Source organism: Taurulus bubalis (genome assembly GCF_910589615.1).
Source record: "Taurulus bubalis genome assembly, chromosome: 1".
Lineage (NCBI taxonomy): Eukaryota > Metazoa > Chordata > Actinopteri > Perciformes > Cottidae > Taurulus > Taurulus bubalis.
The window spans coordinates 4,547,903-4,570,705 of NC_136589.1; the positions used below are offsets into that span (position 1 = coordinate 4,547,903).

General features: G+C 41.2%; 3 protein-coding genes across 3 annotated transcripts; all 3 read right to left on the reverse strand.

The window, feature by feature from the left end:
- Nucleotides 1-777: 777 nt before the first annotated feature.
- LOC306739584 (rho-related GTP-binding protein RhoV-like) lies at nt 778-1,632 on the reverse strand (the record flags this gene model as incomplete). Its single annotated transcript, XM_079221605.1, has 3 exons — nt 1,449-1,632; nt 1,312-1,370; nt 778-1,227 (listed from the first exon to the last, which is right to left on the reverse strand). The coding sequence occupies exons 1-3, from the start codon at nt 1,606-1,608 to the stop codon at nt 778-780; spliced, it is 669 nt and encodes a 222-aa protein (XP_079077731.1). The 5' UTR covers nt 1,609-1,632.
- Nucleotides 1,633-12,430: 10,798 nt separating this feature from the next.
- On the reverse strand, nt 12,431-13,982 carry LOC306748231 (glutathione-specific gamma-glutamylcyclotransferase 1-like). The gene is made up of 3 exons (XM_079231374.1): nt 13,744-13,982; nt 13,614-13,649; nt 12,431-13,101 (listed from the first exon to the last, which is right to left on the reverse strand). Exons 1-3 carry the CDS (start codon nt 13,912-13,914, stop codon nt 12,685-12,687), a joined length of 624 nt encoding a protein of 207 aa, XP_079087500.1. The 5' UTR covers nt 13,915-13,982; the 3' UTR covers nt 12,431-12,684.
- Nucleotides 13,983-15,249: 1,267 nt separating this feature from the next.
- LOC306740814 (delta-like protein 4) lies at nt 15,250-21,420 on the reverse strand (the record flags this gene model as incomplete). The annotated part of the gene is made up of 11 exons (XM_079223048.1): nt 15,250-16,351; nt 16,458-16,566; nt 16,721-17,462; nt 17,579-17,798; nt 18,059-18,228; nt 18,342-18,472; nt 18,882-18,942; nt 19,702-19,965; nt 20,438-20,495; nt 21,015-21,266; nt 21,367-21,420. The coding sequence occupies 11 exons, from the start codon at nt 21,418-21,420 to the stop codon at nt 16,346-16,348; spliced, it is 2,067 nt and encodes a 688-aa protein (XP_079079174.1). The 3' UTR covers nt 15,250-16,345.
- Between the last annotated feature and the right edge of the window lie 1,383 nt (nt 21,421-22,803).

Below are 22,803 nucleotides of genomic sequence, written 5' to 3' on the forward strand. Positions count from 1 at the left end.
GTAAAATATCATCAGTTATTACAAGATGAAAACAAGAAGCACAACCATATATTTACATTTTATTTGCAGATAATACATGTTATTTGTAGATAATACATGTTATTTGTTGGGCCTTGCTTGTTGTTTTCTTTCGTGTTATTGTGCTCTTCTGATTGAGACAAGTGAATAAGATACAGAAAACTTAAAAATAATAAGATCTTGGTCTTAGTTGTGGAATTTTCCAAGTGGGTGGCTGTTTTAAAAGTAATTGTGGTAAACATCCCAGCGCATAAGCTTTCAAACAGAGGATGGACTTAAATGGCTTTTGTCTTGTAAAGTAGCACTTCAAAGCATCAGCAGGTGACCATTTGTCTTAAATGACTCTTTGTGTTTTCCCTCCATTTCTTCACTAACAGCAGGCTACCTTCCAATGCAGGGTCTGCAGAATATATGTTTTCCAATTTAAAAAAAACACACAGCTGGCAATTATATATAGGGCTGCATAGTGCATTTATTACAAACATTTAACACACATACACACACACAAATATGAACAACGGAAAGAAGTAAAACATGAATGAAAGGACAGAGAAGACTTAGAAAAGAGCAGAACATGTTAATGCAATGAGTTTTGGATAACGATTTTCACATTTCAATGCATGTCAATGCAGGTTGTCGCTGCACATAAATTATGTTGTTTCAGTGCACAATTCACATTCTGTGGAGAAAAAGAAAAAAAATGCACAATATGTCCTATGACTCCCCAAACAGACTGTGTCCACTACTTTGACCCCCACATCAGATGAATCTGAAGACTTTCCTCCATCCACAATCACAAAACATCTTGAAACGTTTGAGCAAGCTGAGCTTTTTAGAGGTTTTACCAGTGTGTCTGTGCCTGATGGCAGCAAATATAGCACAGTCAAACACATCTTTGAGGTTGTGTTGTGTGAGAGCAGAACACTCCACATAGCCATGAGCTCTGATCCTGTGTGCCAGCCTTCTGGCCCGGCTGAAGAGCACCGGTTTGGCGCTCCGCTGGTCCAGATGGATGAGGATGTCCACATTGTGGCGAAGGTCCGACTGAGTTCCAACCAGAAGGATGGGAGACGTTTTGTTGCCGGCTCGGATTTGTGGGATCCATTTGGAGGTGATGTTGTCAAAGGAGACAGGGTTCACCAGGCTGAAGCAGAGAACGAAGACGTCCACATGGGCATAGCACAGAGAGCGAAGATGGCCGAACTCCTCCTGTCAGATAAATGCATGAGAGATAAGGAGGAAAGGACTAACTGGTCCAGGTGAAGAAATCCCATTGTGGTGTGCAACATTTACCTGTCCAGCGGTATCTATCAGTTTGATACGAGTTGGAACGCCATTCACATGAACCAAACCTGGAAGTCAAATTGAAACCAATGTTACTGCTGAGTCAAGCAGCATGCTTTCACCTTTAGAGAAGAAGCTTCACTCACCAGTGAAAACATCAAAAGCTGTTTGTCTGTACTCGCTGTTGTATCCATTGAAGATGTAACTGATAATCATGCTTGTCTTCCCCACAGCTCCATCACCAACCAGCATGCAGCTCATCTCTTGACTCTGCCTGTTCGGCTTATCATGTCTCTGGCAGGCCATCTTTCCTTATATATGTTGCTCCATTTCCCTAGCAGTTTCAAAGTCCAAGCAGGAGTGCAGCCTTACTGTAAAAGATCTCTTCTCCCCCAGGAGCCAGTTGGTGCCAATAAAGGAGAGAGGACACCTCGATTTGAAAGAACAAAGGCACCCAATCAGATGAGTGAAAGCCCAGCACTTAGTCTGCTTTCATTTGATACTGATTAACATAGTCCCTCCCACCAATCCGTGAGGGGGCTGACGGCTGGTAAAAGTCAGCTGTATGTACAGTAACTTATAGACAACTGCGACTTGCACAGGAGTGCAATATTATGAAGCTTATAGTCCACTCTACAAAGTGTATTTAGTGCTATATTTTCACAATGTGTATTGTAAGTTAACTAAAGTTAAATAAGTAAGTAAATGTACATCTATATTGCATAAAGCTCTTGCTGCTTCGATATGTGCTACTGCCTCTCGCAGTCTCTGTCGCTTATGCATGTGTGCTTCTTAATATTTAATAAGTGAGTGTAATATCATTATTGATCCCTAGAGGGGGGTGTTGCCCCAGCATTGGCGTGTGCATGTTGGCGTCCACAACTTTTTGAGATTTTACAGATGGTCAGACACATGGTTTACGTTTTGTGTTCAATGTATAGTGTGGGACAGAGGGTTGACGTCTTTTACAAAAGTCCAGATTTCCATGTCTTAATGTACTCAAAGTGCAATAAGCACATGTAGATTCCAAGATATATGTCCTCTCTACCATATCACACCTCAGTGACTTTGGTATCACAGGTTATTGGTTGACTTGGTGTATTGTTCATGTGTTTTTAATCTATCAATTCAATTTTCTGAAGGCAGCTTCATTCCCGTGTGTAAACGGGGTAAAGGGTACAGCTGAGGCAGCATTGTTAGACTGACGCCAGCTGCAGTTGCAGAAACTTGCTTTTCCATGTTTCATCCTGTCTCTTTCAGGGTGACTCATAAATACATCCAAATAACATTGACTGGAATTAGAATCCTCTGAAATGGTGATAAAAAATAATTAGTAAAGAGCACAGCACACAGTGTAGAAGTAGGCGTGTGAAACTGAAGGTGGATTAACTGTTCTCTTTCAGGCAGTCACACCTCAATACAGTCACAAATAATATGTGTAAAAGCAAACCCTGTTGTTTGTGTATGTACAGACAGCTTCACTGGCATGCTTTCTAAAATCTGAACTGTTATTTCTGATGTAGATCTTGACGTGACGACTTGTTGGTGAATGTCTATTAATTGTTTGTCATTATTGGGTAGTTACTCCAAGTTGTACTGCCTCTTTTATATATAACTGCTTCTGGTGCACATGTAGGAATAATTATTGTGTTCATGAAGATAATGTATATATCATCACCACACAATCCTTGTGTCCGACCCTGACCTTATGAAGCAGGCTTTCATTGCCATAATAATATTAATAGCAATGTATATAATAATAACTACATATTCGCTTACTGTATTGTGCGTTGATTAAACTCATTACTCATTACTGCAGTGTATCAAAAATGCACATTATCACAGTTGTAGTGCAGAAGAACTGTAAGAGCATGGTAACATGTGGTTTTAGAGATCGGTATACATTTGTGGGTGAAAATACAGCTTTAAACAATGTGTTGTTCCTTATCTGTCTGAGCCTGCAGGAAACTCTGTGTGCATTGTGTTGTAAGGTCTCTGCTTCCTGTTTGCCGTTGTTTCTTGCTCACTCGTTCTTTTCTCCCTTTCTCTCCCTCTTTTCCCACCACCTGCGCTGTGAGTGATAGAATGTATTCCCCGTGGTAGGAGGACAACATCTGGTCCACCTCCCCCCCACAACACACGTCATGTTGCCAGCTCGGCTCCCATGCTACACCTCTGGCAGCTGTGAGTCACAATGCTTGTGTTCCTTAAGCCAAGGTAAATGTCAAACACAGGAAACGGGCTTTAAATATCTCCACATCCAAAGATTCTCTTTCCTGTAACAGCCACTGTTATCATCATAGATCAACCAGTACGCTGCTATTCAATGCTACAAATACAGACGCTGCATGTATACCTTAACCTGTGCAGGAGACGTCAGCAGTGCTCATGACTTCAACAGTGCAGTGCAGAGTCAATAGGGATGCTACTATAAACATGTTTTGGTTCAGCATTCTCACGGTCTTTCGCTCTCTCTGCATGACTAGACATACAGAAATGCATCCTGACATAGATTTATAAAATTAATCCTCTTAGCAAGTGTCTCTCAATGTGTGCAGATTAGGGAGGGCCCCAGTATGCACACAGCACGCCTTAACATTCATTCCTCCCATGTTGACTGAGTCATGAATTTATGCAAGAATATAAACTAAATGCCTCTCATGTCGCCCTGAACTATTGTTTTGGTTGTAAAAAAATAGGTAAACCTTATAACTGATTCAAATTCCTGTTGTATCTTAAATCTGACAACAATAGAGAAATCTGCCATATAGGTGTTAAAAGATTAGGCTCCTCCCTAAGCCAGAGATCAGCATGGCACACTGCAGACAGGGCACAAAACAAGTGACCGACACGGAGATGGAGCCATAAACAAGCCATTTGTATAGCATTTCCTGCATAATGTCTCTTTAAGTAGATATTGCCTAGGCGCTTAAGTGGTGAGGATTAGAGCAGGATGGGTGCTTCCATCACTGAGACCTCTCGTAATGGAAATCATTCCCCCGTCTTCTTTCGTTCCTAGTTGTGACTTTAGGGTCACGGCTGGGACACTTTGTCACTTGCTTAACAAGGTCCTGACCGGCTTGCTTGAATTTGACACAAAACTTAGACTGTGGTGGATGAACTTGTTTTTTGTTCATTGATTATATGCACTCAGTTTTAGTAAGTTATTTACCTCTTTACTGATGCACATAAACATGTATTGTGCATGTTCTGCCACTAAATATCCCTTCACATGAAATGGGCAACTGAAAAATGACATATATCCCAAATAAGTTTCTCAATTTAGATGCTTGCAGTACACTTACACAGCATGCTATCAGAGCAACAACAAGGGTCGACAGCCATGCTAATGTTAGCCTGCTAGCATGCTCACGATGGTAGAGCTAACACTGTTCAGCAGGTATTGAATGTTCTTAATTGTTTTTAAATCGTGTTGTTTCTTCTGCATTATGTTTTAAAGCTTTAAATGGTTTCATGCGAAGCATTTTGAATTGCCTTGTTGTTGAAATGTGCTCTACAAATAAACTTGCCTTGCCTTGTACCAGTTTTCATAGCAATCCGTCCAATCATAAGCCTTTTGGGCCAACAACGCATACCATTGTCATCATATTGCCCAGAGCACCGGGTGTCTCGACAAGTCGTAGTTTACTAGCAGCAAGATACAACGCCCTTCACAAGACAACTTGAGTTCTAACACCTTATGTGTCACTGCACCAAGTGATTCAGGGGAATTCAGACCTGTGTGGATCTCCCCGACCCCTGCCCTATACCCTGTGGTCCGCGTTCTTGAATTGTAGTCAGTTATTGCAGGAAAGCATACATTACATCTGTAAATGATTGCAATCATGTGAATGAGGATATACATCCCTGGCCTTTTTTTGTAGGATCAGTGCATTTGCAGTTAATCTGAATTAATATCATGGCCATTTTGTAAATCATTTTGATCTGAACCAGCTTAGGGTAAATCAGCATGTCCCAATTTTGAGGTAAAGCCTAAGTGTTTTTGGGCTTTTGTTGGCCGGCGAGCAGACCCGTCTATTTGGTTACTCCTGCTCCATTAAACCCTGGCAGGGCTCCAGAAGCAGTGGACTAATCCTACTTTACCCTCCAGAGAGCCTCACAGGGGGTTTGTCCTCCATGCCTCATGGGATATACAGTAGCCCTGATTCAAAACAGTCAAACAAGTGTCCTTCAATTGATCTGACCATTCAATTAATACAAAGATTAAAACACATTTAAAGGCCCTGGCATGTATTTTCTCAATAGCCTTCTAACTATGTGCAATGGGGTACTATGAACAGTTTGGACAAAGTGATGTCACAGAATTCTGCGCTCAACTTTAATCAAAATGTATCATGGTTTTGTTTGCATATGTTGTATATATATATATATCAATTAAAAAAAAATTAAAAAAATCACATTAAGGAAAGAATTTTTTATTTTTATTCAGTGGTTTAGAAGCATATTATATAAAAAATAGCTTTCCTGTCACATTGGATTTCAGTCTCATGGTTATACATTTATTCTGTTTTGTTTAGCAATTCAAATAATAATGAGCAAATTTAATGTTTTAAGTATTTATGTTAGGCTAAAAAGTAGTTGAATTTCTTTATTTTTGTAAACTCTCAGCAAGACTTTAAAAGCAAGAATTATAGTGTGGCTAATGTTAACAAGCCTGTCGGTATCAGCTGATTAATACAAGTAGAATGCAGATCAATTCCCAACCACATTGAAATAGGAAATATTACAGTGGGCTTACAAAGCTGAAATTTCTGCAGCAAAATAAAATGTAAGCTGCCTTGAATCACAGTGTAGATTTCCACCCATGTTTGTGTGTTTGTGCATACATAATAATGTCCACAACATGATTTAGTTGTAAAGCTATCTGTAAACTATCTCTTCTCTCAGAGCATTGTTACCTTGAGTACTTCTTGACATTTTCTTTACATGTGTGGAATGCTGACTGTCAGGCCTTACACACACAAATATATGTCATGGAAAATAACCTGACATTATTTTTTTCATCCATGTCAGATCATCAGATGTGATTTGTTTTTGTCAAATTATTCATTGTCCATTCTGTAACAATCAAGAGAAGTGTTGTAGTTTAAATAAAACATACTTGGCATTGCAAAAATCACAGACATGTTCTTTGGGAGCTGTTCAAGTTATGATGATTGCACATACAAATGCAAATTCCCGTCAGTTCCCCTCCGTCTGAATGTTTGATCCGATGCGTTCCAGGGAACTGATAACAACATCACCAGGGGTCTCACCCGTTGGCCTTTGAAGCATCTGTGTTTTCTTCTTCTTTTAGTTTCAATTGGCTCCACATCAATCCACACAGCAGCATATGTTCTTGCAGAGCCCGATTAGAATCAATTTAAACAGGAAACTCTGCCGCAATTGGCTGATTAACATGAGAACACAATGTTTTCAAAGGGATAAAACTTTCCAAACAAACACAAAGCATCATTACTTGCCATTACAGCACTTAAGAAAGCATTTGACTCAGCCTGAAGAAAGAAGCTTGAAAAGCTAAATTTATGTTGGTCAACACAAGAACGTCTTCATGGTTATGTTGATTAGATCGTTAATGACTTGATTGCGAAATTGGCTTTTAAATAATGGCCTTTTTTATTACATGAGACTATCTAGATTTTAACAAAAAGTTGGAGGGAAAGGGAGTGGGCAGAAGATTAAAGTCTCACTCCAAAGAGACTCAAATCAAACAACAAATTAAATGAGAACACAGATTGTGTATCAACAACATAATTTGCTCTTGCAATCACTGCCATTTACAAGCAGATAGAGAACACACTCAAAATGCTGCAAAGACTATTCCCTCTCAAAGAAACCAACCGTGTCATCTCTTGTGTGATATTGCAGCACAAAGAGTCGGTGAGGCTCTCACAATGACTCTGCAGCTGCTTGATTGTGCGCTGCAGTGGTAGCACTGTAAACTGGCATTGATGTACAACCTCTGTGAGTGTGTGGGAAACAGAGCTGCCTTTCCTGCTCCTTGAGAGAAAACACTCCCGAGAAAAATGGCAGGAAATCTCAAGGGCCTTTTGATTCAGGCTGAGAAAGTGAGTCAGAGTACCTGAGGGCTTAGAGTCCTCATAATGTCAGGGCCATCGAAGGAGGAAAATGTCAAGCAGGTAGGACTCACAAGGTCATTTGAAAGTCTCTGATTATTACATCGTGCAGTTTTGGTAACACATATCAAACTTGAACTTATACAGCTTGCACCGGCCAACAGGGGGGGCTGGAGCCTCGTCCCTGTCCGTGTTACTCCCACGACATGCCTTATCCTGCTAAAACACAGATCTATTCCCACTTTCTATTGTGTACACATGATTACATATATTTTCCATTGAAATTAATTATCTTAGATCAGTGTTTCCCAAGCTGTTTTTTGGGCACTCACACAATGGCAAACCGCCGCGACCCAATTCATACAGGCCTTGTCTATAAATTATAAGAACAGCACATTTTTGTTATTGAATTTACTTTACCATTTTACTGCCCTTTCTACATCATATTATATACTCATGAATGGGTAAACTAGCAATTTAGAAGAGACAAATATGCCTGATCAATCACAACTGTGCTTCATGCGTGTGCTGATGAAAACAGGCCACTCATTCTTTGTATTTTCTCTCATCAGTTTAACAAACAGAATAGATGCTCGTCCTTTATTTGACAAACATCAGAACTATACGAACGTTCAGGTTCCCTCACGTGGGTTTAAAGGTAAACTGCAAATATAAATGTTAAATAAAAGACTATAGAAGAAATTCTGGAAATGTATTTGGCGACTATACCGTTCCGACCTAGTCTTTAGGAATGACTATAGGAAATGAGGCATATGGCATTTACAATTTAAAATGAATCTTCAATTAATTTACCAAAGTAAATAAAGAAAGACATAAACCCCACTTCCTAATATTCCCTCAGGGTTTCTTGACGTCCTGGTTGTTCCCTTGCTTTCACAGTCTATATATAGCAGCTGTCTATGTCTCTACACAGTTCTGGTTTCGCCCTTTGAGAGGAAATATGTGTTGACATCAAGAGAGAAAGGTAGCGTCACTCAACAAGTAATTAGTTGGTGAATCAAAAAGATGGTGTGTTGTTTTTAGCAAAACAAAACCTGTTCCTCCCTCTGGGTGTGAGCGCGCCACAACTAAGGGATTATGTTTTAACTCTTTCATTTATTGTATCTCTTATTTTGGCTTACATTTAAAATACAAAAATATAAACTGACTGATTGAGGAAATGGAGAATGAACAAATGGGACTTAAAGATGTTAATGGGGGGAAACAGGCCACATCCCCAGTTGTGGGTGATTGATCCATTGGCACTGTAAAAGCCCACCTGCTTCACCCAATTGTTGTGCGTTGACAACCAATACAACACCAGGTTTATTTGGCTTCACAATGGGAAATAACTATGCTGGTTGCTGCTATGCATGCTGCCAAAGCGAAGCAGGCGTTTACTGAATGACACACTCTGCATCTGTGGATGCTCATGCTGAGCCCTCTGCAGAAGCAAAAGTAGTTTGCAAAGTAACTGAGTTGGACTCAGATGTTTTCTGGCATTCCTGCAAACCCTGCTACTTCTCCCTCCCTGCGAAAAGTTAGATGATACCACTCCCACGAGTGTACTGTAAACATGAAGCTAAAGTTAGCTAGCTGAGCTGAGCTCAAACACTGGAAACAAGGAACAACTGCAAGCCTGAAATTAAAACATTATGTCTTGTTGAGTACAAAACCCAAATAAAAAAAACACTTGGTGGATCGCAGATGATGGAAAAAGTAAAATGTCTGGACAACTGTGGTTGATTGTTTAGTGCTCATTAGCGAATGCTAACATGCTAACACAAGATGGCAAACATGGGTTAGAATCTTAGCCTTCCAATAAAACACTGGGAACAATGTTCAATAATACAGTGGTGTATTGCTTGAACATCCCTGAAGAGGATTTTTGTGACCATGTGAATCCAAACACACACACAAATAACATCCAGATCACATGCAACTGTGACGTGTTAATATGGTTTGCTACATGGTATTTTGTTATTAATAATTCAAGTTAATTTCAAATTAAAAGTTCACTCACAGATGATCTCATGGAGCCAATTCCCCCCTGGGCCTGACACCAGGCAGCTGTGGTAGGTTTGAGTGTAAAAAAGATTAAGGAAATTAAATTATGAGCAGCAACAGTGCCATTCCTCGGGGATAGAGCAGGTTAATGAAGCAGGAGGCAGCTCTCTGGCTTGAGATTTAATTTTGTCAAGCCTGGTTCAGTCTGGAGTCCTGCTCCAAGCAGATTGAATTATAAGATCCAGCGGGTGTGAGTCATGTTCTGTTTGAATGAGAAGAAACAGTTTTTACATCAACTGTTGCCGATGATGAATGGATTAAAGAAATGTGTTTATTATAGCGCGATGATGGATGAGACTAAACTGTATTCTTTGTCAAACAAGATAGCAGCTCATTTCCAAACCGCAAGCCAGATTAAGTCTTTTGATCTAAGCAGTCAGAAAGCACAAAGGGCAACTTTGAGTGTTTCTGTGTCTACGTGACTGCTGGGGACAACCCGTTTTGAATGTGGCCCAGTATTGAGTCAGAATGCTGCAACTCCTCATTGAGACACACAAACATGAGAAATGGGTCCAGGTTAAAAAATACCAAAGTTACCCTTTAAGTAAAATATATGATGAATGGAGGAACATTAGTTTCTGTTTCTATTTTGTTGATTCATAGAGGGTTCAGAGAAAGCATATGGTTTACTGCCAAATCATTAGCCATTGTTTGTGCCTTTTTAACGGACGGTCTTCCTCTTGTGGTGAAGTGGCCTCCATGACTGCACAGCACTCACTGGCAGGAATCCAGCGAGGGGTGAGGTGACCCTCAGCAGACACAGCTGACCTCCCAATATAAGAGGGCACGGGCTCTAAAGCGGATGGACTCCATTAGTGGCCCAATCACTTTCTCTTTAACACACTTCCAGGGTGACCTTCAGCCCTGCACTGACCAAGCCAAGATCAGGGGTCAGGGTTCAGGCTAGATACACATTAGCATGCAGGTGGGAACTCCGAAAAGCATCAGTAGAAAAAAAATGTTTGGGGACGTGTGACCACTATTCTGGGTCCTAATAGGCTAAACGTGCATCCTCAGGACGTGACCTCAACCTCCACTTTGCGGTTATTGTGTGTGTTTTGTTCAGAGGATAATGGATGACATCTTTTCCTGGAGAGCAAGTGACCTCAGGAAGGGTAATGGTATTGATTAGGGGTTCAAATTGCATAGGGAGCCTAGTGCATCCATGTCTTTGTATTGTACACTGTTATTTCATGTCAATAGAGTATGCTGTAATTTTATGTTGTTTCATAGTATATTCACTGCTAATGCACACATACCAGATGTAGAAATGTTGTGCTCCTCTCTTTGTGAAAGAGCGTCCTCTGACTCCAGGGTTTTAAATTCCCTCTGCACGTCTCCAAAGAGCCCTAACAGTGTGCTAAGGGCCTTTATTGATTACGTTATCGTTATTGTTATAACTCCAAATGAGGAGTGTCCGACTGAGCTGTATATCAAAATGCTCTAATGCAACATAATAGAGCTTTCATTGCAAGTATAAAAATAAGTGCTTGTTTCAGACTACTTAACCACATAAAAAACAGCCTTTATAGAGTGTCAGTAGAGTTGGAACTGCTGACGATGACTCATTGGAGTTTTGACTCTGACCATAATCGCTGTGACTTTGTACCACATTGTTTTGTACCAATATGTGTGGGTGGAGAGGATTGGCTTTGGTATTGTAATATAGGGATGAAAACAAATGAAAAATAAATAGAATTGAACATCATGCTAACATTCTTGTTAAATCAGAAACAGTTTTTATAGCCAATATATTAATACATGATTTATTCATGTTTCTACTTAGTGAAAACCTTTCCTGCTGACTCAGAAAAAGAAGCAACAAATACATGAGAGAGAAAAAATACAATGTAGAGTTTGGACTGGGAGACAAAAGCACTGAGTCAGATCATTTTGTTCGCGGTTTGTGGTCCACGTTGGCGCTGCATGTACCACATCGTCATGTTATCAGAAACCACGGAAACCACAGACAAGCATGTGGGTTGTTGACTTCTTGCTGTCAGTCCAGATCTAATTAGTGTCATCGAAAACAGAACTCTGTGTCTCAGACGGCACAAAGAACACAAAGAACATAGCGTGATTTGTTCTGAGACTTTCTGTCCATGTCTTTCATCAGAACATGTTCTGAACATGAGAGCTCTTGTTGATCTGTCTCTCTCTCTCTCTCTCTCACACAGATCAAACCTTTGCCCTAGTTCTGGGATGATTTCTAGGAAAGTAGAACCGGGAGCCGTAGAGACACATACAGTATCTCTGCTGCTTAAAATATGGCAAAGGAAAAAAAATAAAAAAGTTTAAGTCTGGCATGTGCACATGTTATTGCAACGTGATCAAAGTCCAGACAGAGAAAGAAACCCTATCTGCACCCCTCCTCCCAGCTCAGCCCCTATACGCTCTGCCTACACTATAAGAGCATGCATGCAGTCTTCCATGGTCTGTGGTTTCTTCTATAGCTAGCTGTTTGCACTCTTATTACACAGATTCCGGACAAGTGGTGCAGGATTTATGCTTGATTTGTGGGATCACCATTAGATCAAATATTCCAGATGTTGTACCTGAGAACTTTGGGATTGCTCGGCCGCACAACAGGAGTTTTAAAAGACAGACCCATCACTGTGCCTGGCTGACTTTAAGAGGTTAAGGCAATCCTGGTATTATAAAATAAATGTTTGTATGGCCAAGCACTGTACAGAATACCCGCGATGTCTCGAAAACCTCCAGAGTAAACATGTTTCAGAGTAAATGTATGTATACAATGCAGTGTAATATATATTGAAAAGCTAGTAGGTGCAGTTAACAAGTCTCGGAGGAACAAGTCGGCTTTTCCTCTGAGAGCTGTACGTTCCTGAGCCACGTGATGAGGGACGATGAGGAAAAGCATTTGACTGTAAACCTTAATATATAGGAGACTTGATCAAACTTACACTTACAGAAAAATAAACACCATTCGCTTCATGCAGATTTCAGTCTTTTTATTAAAATGCATGAATGTAAACAGTACAAATGTTCTGTCTTCAACCGTAGAAAAACATCAGAAGGCCAAAAGGTCATAACTCTGGGAGGTTTTGTTACGACCTAGAAGCTGAGCCACAGAAAATGTCCCCACTGCTTCATTTCCCTTGAAAGCAAATAATAACAAACTAATTTCCCTTTCACCCAGTAATTAAAAGATGGACAATTGTTTGATGAAGTACGATGGAGAGCTTTATGTAGTCGTTTATGTCGCGCCCAGCAGTGACTTTTGGTCAGTGGGTTCGATCCCTCTGGACTCATGGAAAATGTTCAGAACTGCCGCCTCAATAGAAAAGAGATGCTCGTCCTCTACCTCGGGACAGTAGAGCCTCATGAACTCTGCCAGGCGGACCAGGTATTCAATATTGTGGCCCGTATTCCCTCTACAGGTGGCAATCTGGGCGGCGATCTCCTTGTCCGAGGCCGGGCCGAGGAAGATGGGGTTGTCAGAAGTAGCAATGTAGACGAGGGCCAGCAGAGCACCCTGACCCTTGTCCTTTGGGATGAACTCCACCGTCTCTGTGATGTAACCCCCCATCACAACCTCTCTCATGTGTAGGTACTGAAGGGACTCTTCAGTCTGGGAGTCCGTCACCTCGTAGGCCACTCCCCATGTGCGAGACTGTGAAAGCAGGTGGAGGAATGTTAATGGTAGAACCAACACAGTATGTAATGTCAAATAAAACATATACAACTTCATTCATTAGTTATCAGTTGACATTCACAGCTGAAAATGTGCCTTTTACGCTTGATATAAATGTTTCATGACATAACCTTATAGAATAAATCACTGTAGTAGTAGTTTGCAAGTTGTATCACACTGATGGGAATGAACTGAAAGGTTATGGGTTTAATCATATTTCCACAGCAGCACTGGATAGCTAATAGTTATATTTGCCCATATAAATATCATATATTGTGGATCCTTAGCTGCTGTAAAATTGTATATTTGAAAACTGTCTCTTCAAGTTCATTGGGCCAGTTTACAGATTCAAATAATATTTACCACTTTTGTAATAGTTTGTTAAAGACTGGTAATGGCAGGAATATATAAATAAATATATATAATGTATACTGCATGCTGTATACAGTATTAAAATAGACTATAGGATCTTGTAAATGGAGGGCACTTACCTCCTGATCCTTCACTAGTGTGGCCACTCTAGCTGGCTGTTGAGAGGCAGTAAAAAATGAATAAATAAATGACTAAAATCATCAGGAAATATTTGAATCAATTGGAGAGCAAAACAATATAATTGCTCACCTTTTCCTTGTCCCCTCTATAAAAATTATCTCCATGCCAGAAGAGCCTCTTGTATCCTTTGATGAAGCCAACTGTGCTCCTCTTGTATGCAAAGTTAGGTTTCCACACTAAGGAGCCATATCCAAATATCCACAGGTTGCCCTTCTCTTTCATAATGTCCCGAGGTTTCATTGTAATATCTCGATTGCGTTATGAAACACGAGGCAAGGGATTTTATGAGGCCACGTCTGTCAACAAGTAGCTGCTCTCCTCTAGCTCCTCTCTTGTTTCTATCGTCCTATACATGCCAAGACATCTGAGAGTCGATTTTATAAAGTGCTGAATGCGGATTTTCCTAAATCTTAGTGCAGTTTTATAGAAAGCGTCGAGTCTATTATTATTATGCCATTATCAGAAACACCGTAGGGACGAACTGTGCGTTTCTTTTGCTGATGTACAAACACGTGTATTTGTTGTTCAGAGCGCGTCAGAGTGAGGCGGTTTCGACCAATTAAATCGCCGAAGGGGCGGGCTTAGCAAACGGATAAACCAATCAGGCATGCCCTTAGTTTGAGCCAGCGAATGTGGGAAAACCTTACTGGCTGCTGCACTAACAGAGAATGTGAAAAAACAGTTTCTAGTTTGAACAGAGGAATTCAAATTCATCACAGCATGGACACAATTATTTATTTTTCTTTCATATGTGACATGACAGACACGTTTTTTCTTCATTGCAAAACATTGTTAAGCGTCAAGCAGAAAAAGTCCAGCGGGTAATCACATGACCTATAAATAGCTGGGATTGTTATAAACGTGCTCTCTTAAGCTCATTATGTCTCTGCTCAGGTCTGTCTAGCACACTACTGTTCCCGCACAGGCTGCACACTTATGGATGACTGCTTGAGATCATTTGTCCTCTGTCTGTCACTTGTTAAGTTGTGAAATAAACTTATTTATTGGGACTTCACACAAGGCCTTGTGCCCCCAAGTGGTAGTAACAGACATGGCTCCACTGGAGGAGTTCAGGTGGTTAAAATGCAAGTTCAAAGTGACACTCGTTGGCTGGGCTGTTGTGGTCGTCGGCCTCATGGGGGCTTGGCAGCGTCTGGGTTGAGGGGCCTCTGTTTGCGGTGCTCATAGTGAAAGGGCATTTGCAGATTTCCTCATTGACACATGGGCAAGCATATGTCGAGTTTGATCGAGTTCCTCACATCTCTCTCCATCCCCTTCCCCTCTGAGCTCGCAGCCATAAGAGATATAGCTTATCACCGACAAAATCATATCTAGTCTGCTTTGTTTCTCAGCGATGTTCAAAAAGACAATAGCAGTTACGTACTAGAAAGACCACACGGACTCTTTATTTTCATTTACAGATGTTTCTTTTTGAATAAGTATCTTTTTGCTTGGGTAGCCTTTTTCCTGCCTGCACAATGATTTCACAACACACTAATACAGACGTCATGGACAGTCATTAGAAATGCTACAAGGCCAAATATGACTATCTACAGACAATGAAGCCACCTCGATTTCAACATTTAAATTAGGATCTCTATTGGACCACATGGATACACTCGACCACCGAAGAACAATAAAAACAAACAGTGTACCAGATATGTGTTCATTGTTTCTTTTTATAACAAAAAAATAATACAAATAAAACACCAACGACACTTTAAAAATAAATTCACCTTTTTTTCTGGGCATCAACTTAAAAACAGATGTACAATCCATACTTCTAATCTCAACATAAATATACAGTATATACAAAATAATCTTATAAAACATAGAAGGCGAAAGATCAGTGCTTCATATGCTTAAATTACTAATGAAATACTAATCTTACCCAATAACATTAATGGTTTAGTAATTTCCTTTGAAGGCGTCCGTGGTACGATAGTCTCTTCATGTACTTCTTTGCATAACGAGGCCAAACAAGGCCGAATCATGAGTTTCCCTGCATGGCGCTATAGGATATTGCATCTTTTGATCTCATATATTCATATTGCTGTGCAAAGGACTCAAGATAAGGCGGGGCACAATGTTTTAAACACATATATAAGGCTTTGTGATCTAGGCTGCATACATTCTTCATACAAAAATGGATTTACAAATTTGATAACCCTATACCCTTCAAAAATGAACCGTTTTCAGTGTTTTTTTTGTCCCATTCTGATTAAGCTCAATGCAGAATTTGTTTGCATAGCGCATTGCAGGCCACAAAAAAATAGAAAAAGGATTGCTCCTTCCACAGGCTTGTTGGCAGCAAGTTGATTTGCTGATTACTGCAATAAGGTGGAGAGAAGAACATCTAGATAGTCCTCGAATCAACACGCAGGCAGAAACATCTGGGCATGCTGCCCTTGGATGAACTTGGACATGAGCAGACGAGGGTCAAAAACATCAAAGGCGCATCCACAAGTAAGATTTGCTGATTATTTGTAGTCTTCGCAGTCTTTACATTCTCACCGAGATTATAGCTTCAGTTCTCTTGATTTCGAGGAGCTCCATCCAGTGATCAAGTTTTCAAAGCAGCAACTTGCATTTAAATAAATCCCAGTCTCTCCACGCTTGTAAACAGTCCACAAGAAATCCAATGTTGACAGTGAATAATAATGTTCATTCATTATACCTGAAAAAGAAAGATTGAACAAGCTTAATGACTAAAATGTGGTCTGGTTAATACCGAAGATCATGCTCTCACGAGAAAAAATAGATTCATTATGAGAAAAGCTTACCTCGGTTGCGATGATGCAGTCATTTTTCTCCTCGGCTAATACAAAGACAGACTGGTACATTGAATCACTAGAAGAACATATTGTTGATATTCTACACTCCGGCCTCTCTCTGTGGAGTGAAGATACATCATGTTAGTTAGTGAGCACAAAAACAAAATGTCCCACATTATTGTCAGAGAACTCATCCTCTCATCATCATATTCAAATCAACACACCACACAGTGACAGAAACATGACAACAATAGAATAATGGAATCCCTTACCTATACATTCGACACAAATGCTTTTTTTCTTCTATTGTCTTTTCACAGTTTTCATCTTTGTCCAAAAGGGACAGTTCATCCTTGTACCCGGTGGAGGTTTTATAGTCCAGGTGGTAGTGGTTGATGTATTTGTGATTGGGCTTTTCCCTGGGACGGTCCACCTCCAAATCCACCTTTTTATTGGTGTTCTTGAGCTCTAGAGTAGAGATGAGGTTCTCTTTCTGAAAGTCAACCTTGGAGAGGTTGTTCATGGTCTCCGAGTCCTGCTCCTTGCTTCTCTGCTTCTTGACGTGACGTATTAATACCACGGCCATGCAGAGAAGCACCAGAACCGCCACCAGGCCGACGCCCAAGCAGATGGCTGCCAAGCTCAACTTGTCCCCAGACTCCCAGCCTACGTTTGGGCTGGGAGTGTTGGGCAAAGGCACGGCGCCGGACTGGCAATGGGGGCCGCTGTAATGGGCGGGGCAGACGCAGGTGGGCGGGCCTTTGGCTCCGGTGGTGCAGGTCCCACCGTTCAGGCAGGGATGGGAGACGCAGCGGTTCGTTGGCTTTTCGCAGTGGCGGCCCGTGTACCCTGGGGGGCAGGTGCAGGTGTAGTCGTTGATGCGGTCGATGCAGGTGGAGCCGTTTGCACAGGGGCTCCTGGCACACTCGTTGATGTTGATCTCACAACGCAGACCTGTGAAGCCCGAGCGGCAGCTGCACAGTCGGAGGTTACCGTGGATCACACAATGTCCACCTATGCAAAAACAAAAAGGACATTATAGAAGCCTCCCTCATTTTCAGATTATTTCTAGGACAGATATATACGGAAAGAGAAGAATTGTTTGTTAAGTAGAGAGAATGATCTATTACCATTGGTGCATTGCAGTGAGGTACATTTATCCACTTTCCTCTCACAGTTAAGTCCAGTGTAACCCGCTGGACACTCGCATATATAGGTGTTTCCATTATCCCGCTCTCTGCATTTGCCACCTTGAAAGCAGGGTGTATTTGCGCAGGTCAGCATCCTGTGTTCGCAGTGTGTCCCTTCAAACCCAAGTGGACACGCACACCTATAGCCGTTCTTGGAGTCCTGCGGAGGAAAAAAGATATCAAGTTTATCAAAAAGCTCCCTGTCAGATGTTTTCTTTATCACATCCTGTTCACGACTGCCCCGGCGAACCCCATTATCCTTAGTTTGAGTTCTATTTACAGTACACACTCTGTGAACTGGGTCATCTACTGACTTGACAATCGATAGCATCCTCCTGGACTAGCAGATAGAGTGAGGCAAAAACAAAAACAGGAAAGCCTGTGTTGTGGGAAAGGAGGGAGAGAGACTTCCGGACTCACCAGGCAGTGGCCTCCATTGCGACATGGCTGGCTGTCACACTCCCTGACCTCCAAGTCACAGTTAACCCCGTTGAAGCCGGGCATGCAGGCGCAGGTGTAACTGCCCTGGCCTGTGTTCATACAGGTGGCCCCGTTGGCACAGGGTTTGTGATGGGTGCAGTAGTTCAGATCTGCAAAACCAAAATGGGTGAAAACGTTGCTGATGGAGCCAAAACGGAAGGCGCCGCATTTTCGAAGCAGCGTCCTTTTTATTTACAGAGTACAAAGAGGTGGTTACACACACCTTGGTCACAGAAGATGCCTCCCCAGCCCTCCTTGCAGGTGCACTGCCACGGCTCTTTACAGGTACCATGTTTACAGGATGGATGGAGTTTACACACATCACAAAAGAGTCCCTGCCAGCCCTCTCTGCATCTGTACACACATAAAACAGGACAACGTGACCGCTGGCTCACACACACATTAACACTCACTTCTTTTCTCTTGAGCACAGTCATGACAGAGAGAATACCTAATGAAAGAAATACATTATTTACACACAGTAATCTTTTCATCCTCTATATGTCATAATCCTAGAGATAATCCGAGAGATGATTTAAAACAGAAATACAAATAAATACATCCTCAAAATCAAATACAATGTTACACTTTAGTTAATGAGACACAAATAGAGTATTTAATGGTTTATCTACTTATAATAAAGCTATTATATCTACAGTCGTTTTAAATGATTGTTATTGTGTTTGAGCAGTTTGTGGATTCCCTAATGCCAATGAACATAAATCTACATTTAATTATGAATATCAATAAGTGAACCACTCACTTGCACTCTCCAGGTAGTGTGCAGTTGCCATTCCTTTCGTTGCACCCTTCGAGACAGATTGCTGAAATAAAACAGGGATGTTTAGGTTTCTGATTGAGCAATTATAACCAGCGTCCAACAAGACTTTTAAAGGTGTTTTCTTCGCACCGTGAAACCTGTCACCTGAACATCTCATTGACAATGATTCGCTGCTGCATGTGTGACGTTGAGATTGCGCATGTCTGTGTGGCGTTAAACGGCTGTTTAGTGCGGAGCAGATGCTTGTTCTCAAAAAAAAAAAAAAAAAAAAAAGCAGGACAGCTGCCTCATTGTTATCGGTGGGCAGCTCGAGTCCCGTTTGCAGCTGCTGCCCTACACCGCTTTAACAATAGAACCCGCAATTTAGTGGCGCGTGGCGGGCGATAATGCCGCGATTAACCCCGGCGCGCGCTGCTGGGCGACCACCGCCCGGGATTAAAGCGCACGCGCCCACAGAGAAAGTGTGTCGTCAAATTTCACCCTAACAGCCCCTCTCTCCAGAAAACACACCTGTGACGAATTAACAGGTTAATTACACATTAACGCCCTGAACGTTACGTAGGCCTAGTCTGAAATGACCAATAGGCATGCATCACGTGTGAGGACAATTTAACGGAAGAATTTCAACAACAGCTTCCCACCATTGTGTCCTAAATTACACAATGCCTTTCTTCATATCACGTTCTGTAAAGTATCTTATTGTTACTCCCTTCGGAGCAATGGCGCCTAAAATATGCATTGTGAGCTTTTATCGCATACAAAGGAGAGTCAGTGTCCACATGGTGTCTTTACTCGTGCTTACGTTCTTGGCAGTATTCTCCCTTCCATCCCGGTAGACAGGCTATTTGCCCGTCAGGCTTGCAGGTGTAGTGGCCAAAATGGTCGTCCCTTGGAGTGCATATTTTGGAACAAGTGTCCCCGTAGTAATGTTCATTGCAGATGAACCGGTATGAGTACCTTAGCTCCGTCTGCGTCCCCACCGGCACATGCTGGGACCACTCATGCCCTATTCCCAACTGTCTTTGGGTGGTAAAAGAACTAATCAAGAATTCAGGGTTGGTGGTATCTGAGGGACAGAACAGACACATGATGATAAGTGTCAAGCAGAAACATTCCAAGTTATTACTTTAGTGATTTATGTAGCAATTCATAATCTGTACACTGAAATGTCCTCTTCCTCTACCATTATCCCCTCGTTATGAAGGACATAACAAAAAAGGTGTAAAATCCAGGAAAAGGCTGTCATGGGATTGTTGGCACGGCTTCATATTCTCATTGAAGCCTGTACACTTTCCCATGGATGCCAAAAATAAAACAAGGGAAGTGCAATTGTGTTGGGGAGATTTGATTGTCAAGAATTGTCGTGTGACTCATAAGGCATCCGAGCAAACACGCAAGCATGACGTTGAAAATGCCAGATGCCTTTGCCAGAACGTTAAGTGAGGGTTATTGATGAAATGTGGAATAGTTAAGTCATTTAGGCGACACAAGGCATGTCGCCCTCTAGTGGTGGACACAGGCAGTACTCGTCTCCTCACCTCCAGGTAAGTCCGCTGCAGGAGAATACCGGGCTTCAATAACTAACGAGAAAGCACCCTGCGGGGACAAACGAGGAAATAATCATCAATTTGATTTACAAATATACAACAATACTTATTTATATATATATATATATATATATATATATATATATATATATATATATATATATATATATATATGTCTATATATATATATTTCTTTTTTAACCAAAAATGTTCTGTTTGTTGATTTTGTTTGCCCTTTTGTCTTTCTATTTTTTGTTTTGTTCAGTTTATCTCTGCCGTATGTAAAGCGTCTTTGAGTACTTTAAAAAGTGCTATATTAAATTAAAGTATTATTATTATTATCATTACATCGGTACTGTATTTTACTTTTCTCTGAAATACTGATGTACGGGTTCAAACATTATGAAATAGTTTTATTTCACTGTAATTCGCCAGAAAGATCCCCAACAAATATTTGATACATATATTTCATTTTTCTCTCTCTTCAATTCATTACTATAAATCATTTTGAATTTAGTGCGAACATTTGCTTGGTTTCAGCACAAAAGCCACGACCAGGTGCTCTTACCGGCCAGGTGAAGTTGAGCGGCAGACGCAGCCTGGCGTCCTGCTGGATGCTGAAGGAGTCGGTGCCCAGAACAGGTGTGGTGACTTTGCCAAATAAACAGTCTCCGGGAGTCACCACCGTCTGGAAGTTCTTCAAGCAAACACTGAAATATGTCCTGCAGCCCGTCATGCTGCAACTAAGTCCATTTGCCAGCAAACCTTTAGTATTCTGAAAGTGATGGAGATCTATCTCGAACACGCCTGATCCCAGAACCTAAAAGGATACAACATGTGAGCACAACAGAATACTGCAACTTTCGTTTCTAAAATAATTCATTTACAATTTACAAAGATAAAACAAAAAAACAGGCTACCTGAGTAAATAAAGTTACAACTATTGCGAGGACAAAGGTGAACCAAACGGCCATTCTTTAGAGTTTGATGTGCGTATCCTTAAAAAATCAGTTTGTCCTCCAAAAAAAAACCCCGCTCCTATTCCAAATGGTGATGGGGAAAACGGAGTGAAGACAAATAAAGTGATCAGAATAAATATAATCCTCCTTCCAAAAGCCTGTAGGACAAGATCCAGCTCCACAAGCCGTATCCAGAAGAAGAAGAAACAAGTTATCCAGTGCTTGAGGTTAGACAAATATCAATAACGTCAATATCCACAAGTGAGTCTGTCTGCGGTCTTTACGTTGCCCATCCATCGTTCCGGTCAGATGTGGTTTGAGTTTGCTGTGCTGATGCGAGACTTGTGTTGCCGACACTGATGCGAGCATGTGGCGGAGCATCAGCGCATAGTGACTCCCAGTGAGGGGTGTCTGACGTCCCTCCCAGTTTATATACCGCAGTGTGGGGCCATTACTGCCACTGTCAGTCAATAAACAACGGCCCCTCTCCTCTCCGCCTTCTTTTTGGCTGAGAATAACACCAGCGTTCATTGTCATTTTTGGAGGAGATTCTCTTGCAAAACAAGGTAAAATAAATACACGTTATTTGTAAACCTTGAGCAAGTCAACAAGGTCAGTACATTAACCGCAGGCTACCAGAGACACGGGCTCAATAGAACAATACATTGTAAATAATATTCTTATTTGTGCGTATTTACGCGCCCGGACGCTCCGAGTGGCTTTTAATCTTCTGACAAAAGCCTTCTCTCTTGTTTCTTATGTTTATTTAAAACAGAGGAGACAGTGAGGCAGCTGCACAGCTGTATGATAATGGACTCTTATTGCAAACACATCGTCTCACTCATAAATCAACCGAGGAACCCGCCTTTTACGCACATCTGGCGCGTATAATGAGCGAAGATGGGCCATTTGAAATGAATATGAATTAAATGATGTTTCTTAGGGAAATATTTACAGATCTGCCTCACGTACGCTAAACAGACATTTTAGCTTTTTGTATGTTAAAAAATAAATAATATAAATTGGATAGTTTTAGTCATTTAGAAAGCTTATTTGACTAAAACACACACACACACACACACACACACACACACACACACACACACACACACACACACACACACACACACGAGACCATATACTTTACTTTGCTTATAATGCTTGCTACCCAGCTGTTCAGGCACTTTTTTTTAGCATCAAAACTAATAATGCCCTCAATTCAAAGCACATTTGTATAAATTAAAGCTGAGATTGTATCCTATGTGGGTAACACTGTTTGTTGAACTAGCGTCCACATTTGAAAAAAAAACATTCCTCTCCTTTCATGTGTATGTTGTTCCAAGAGAGAAAACAAAAAATGAACTCAAAACAGTATATAGAGGCTGCTAAGCAAATAAA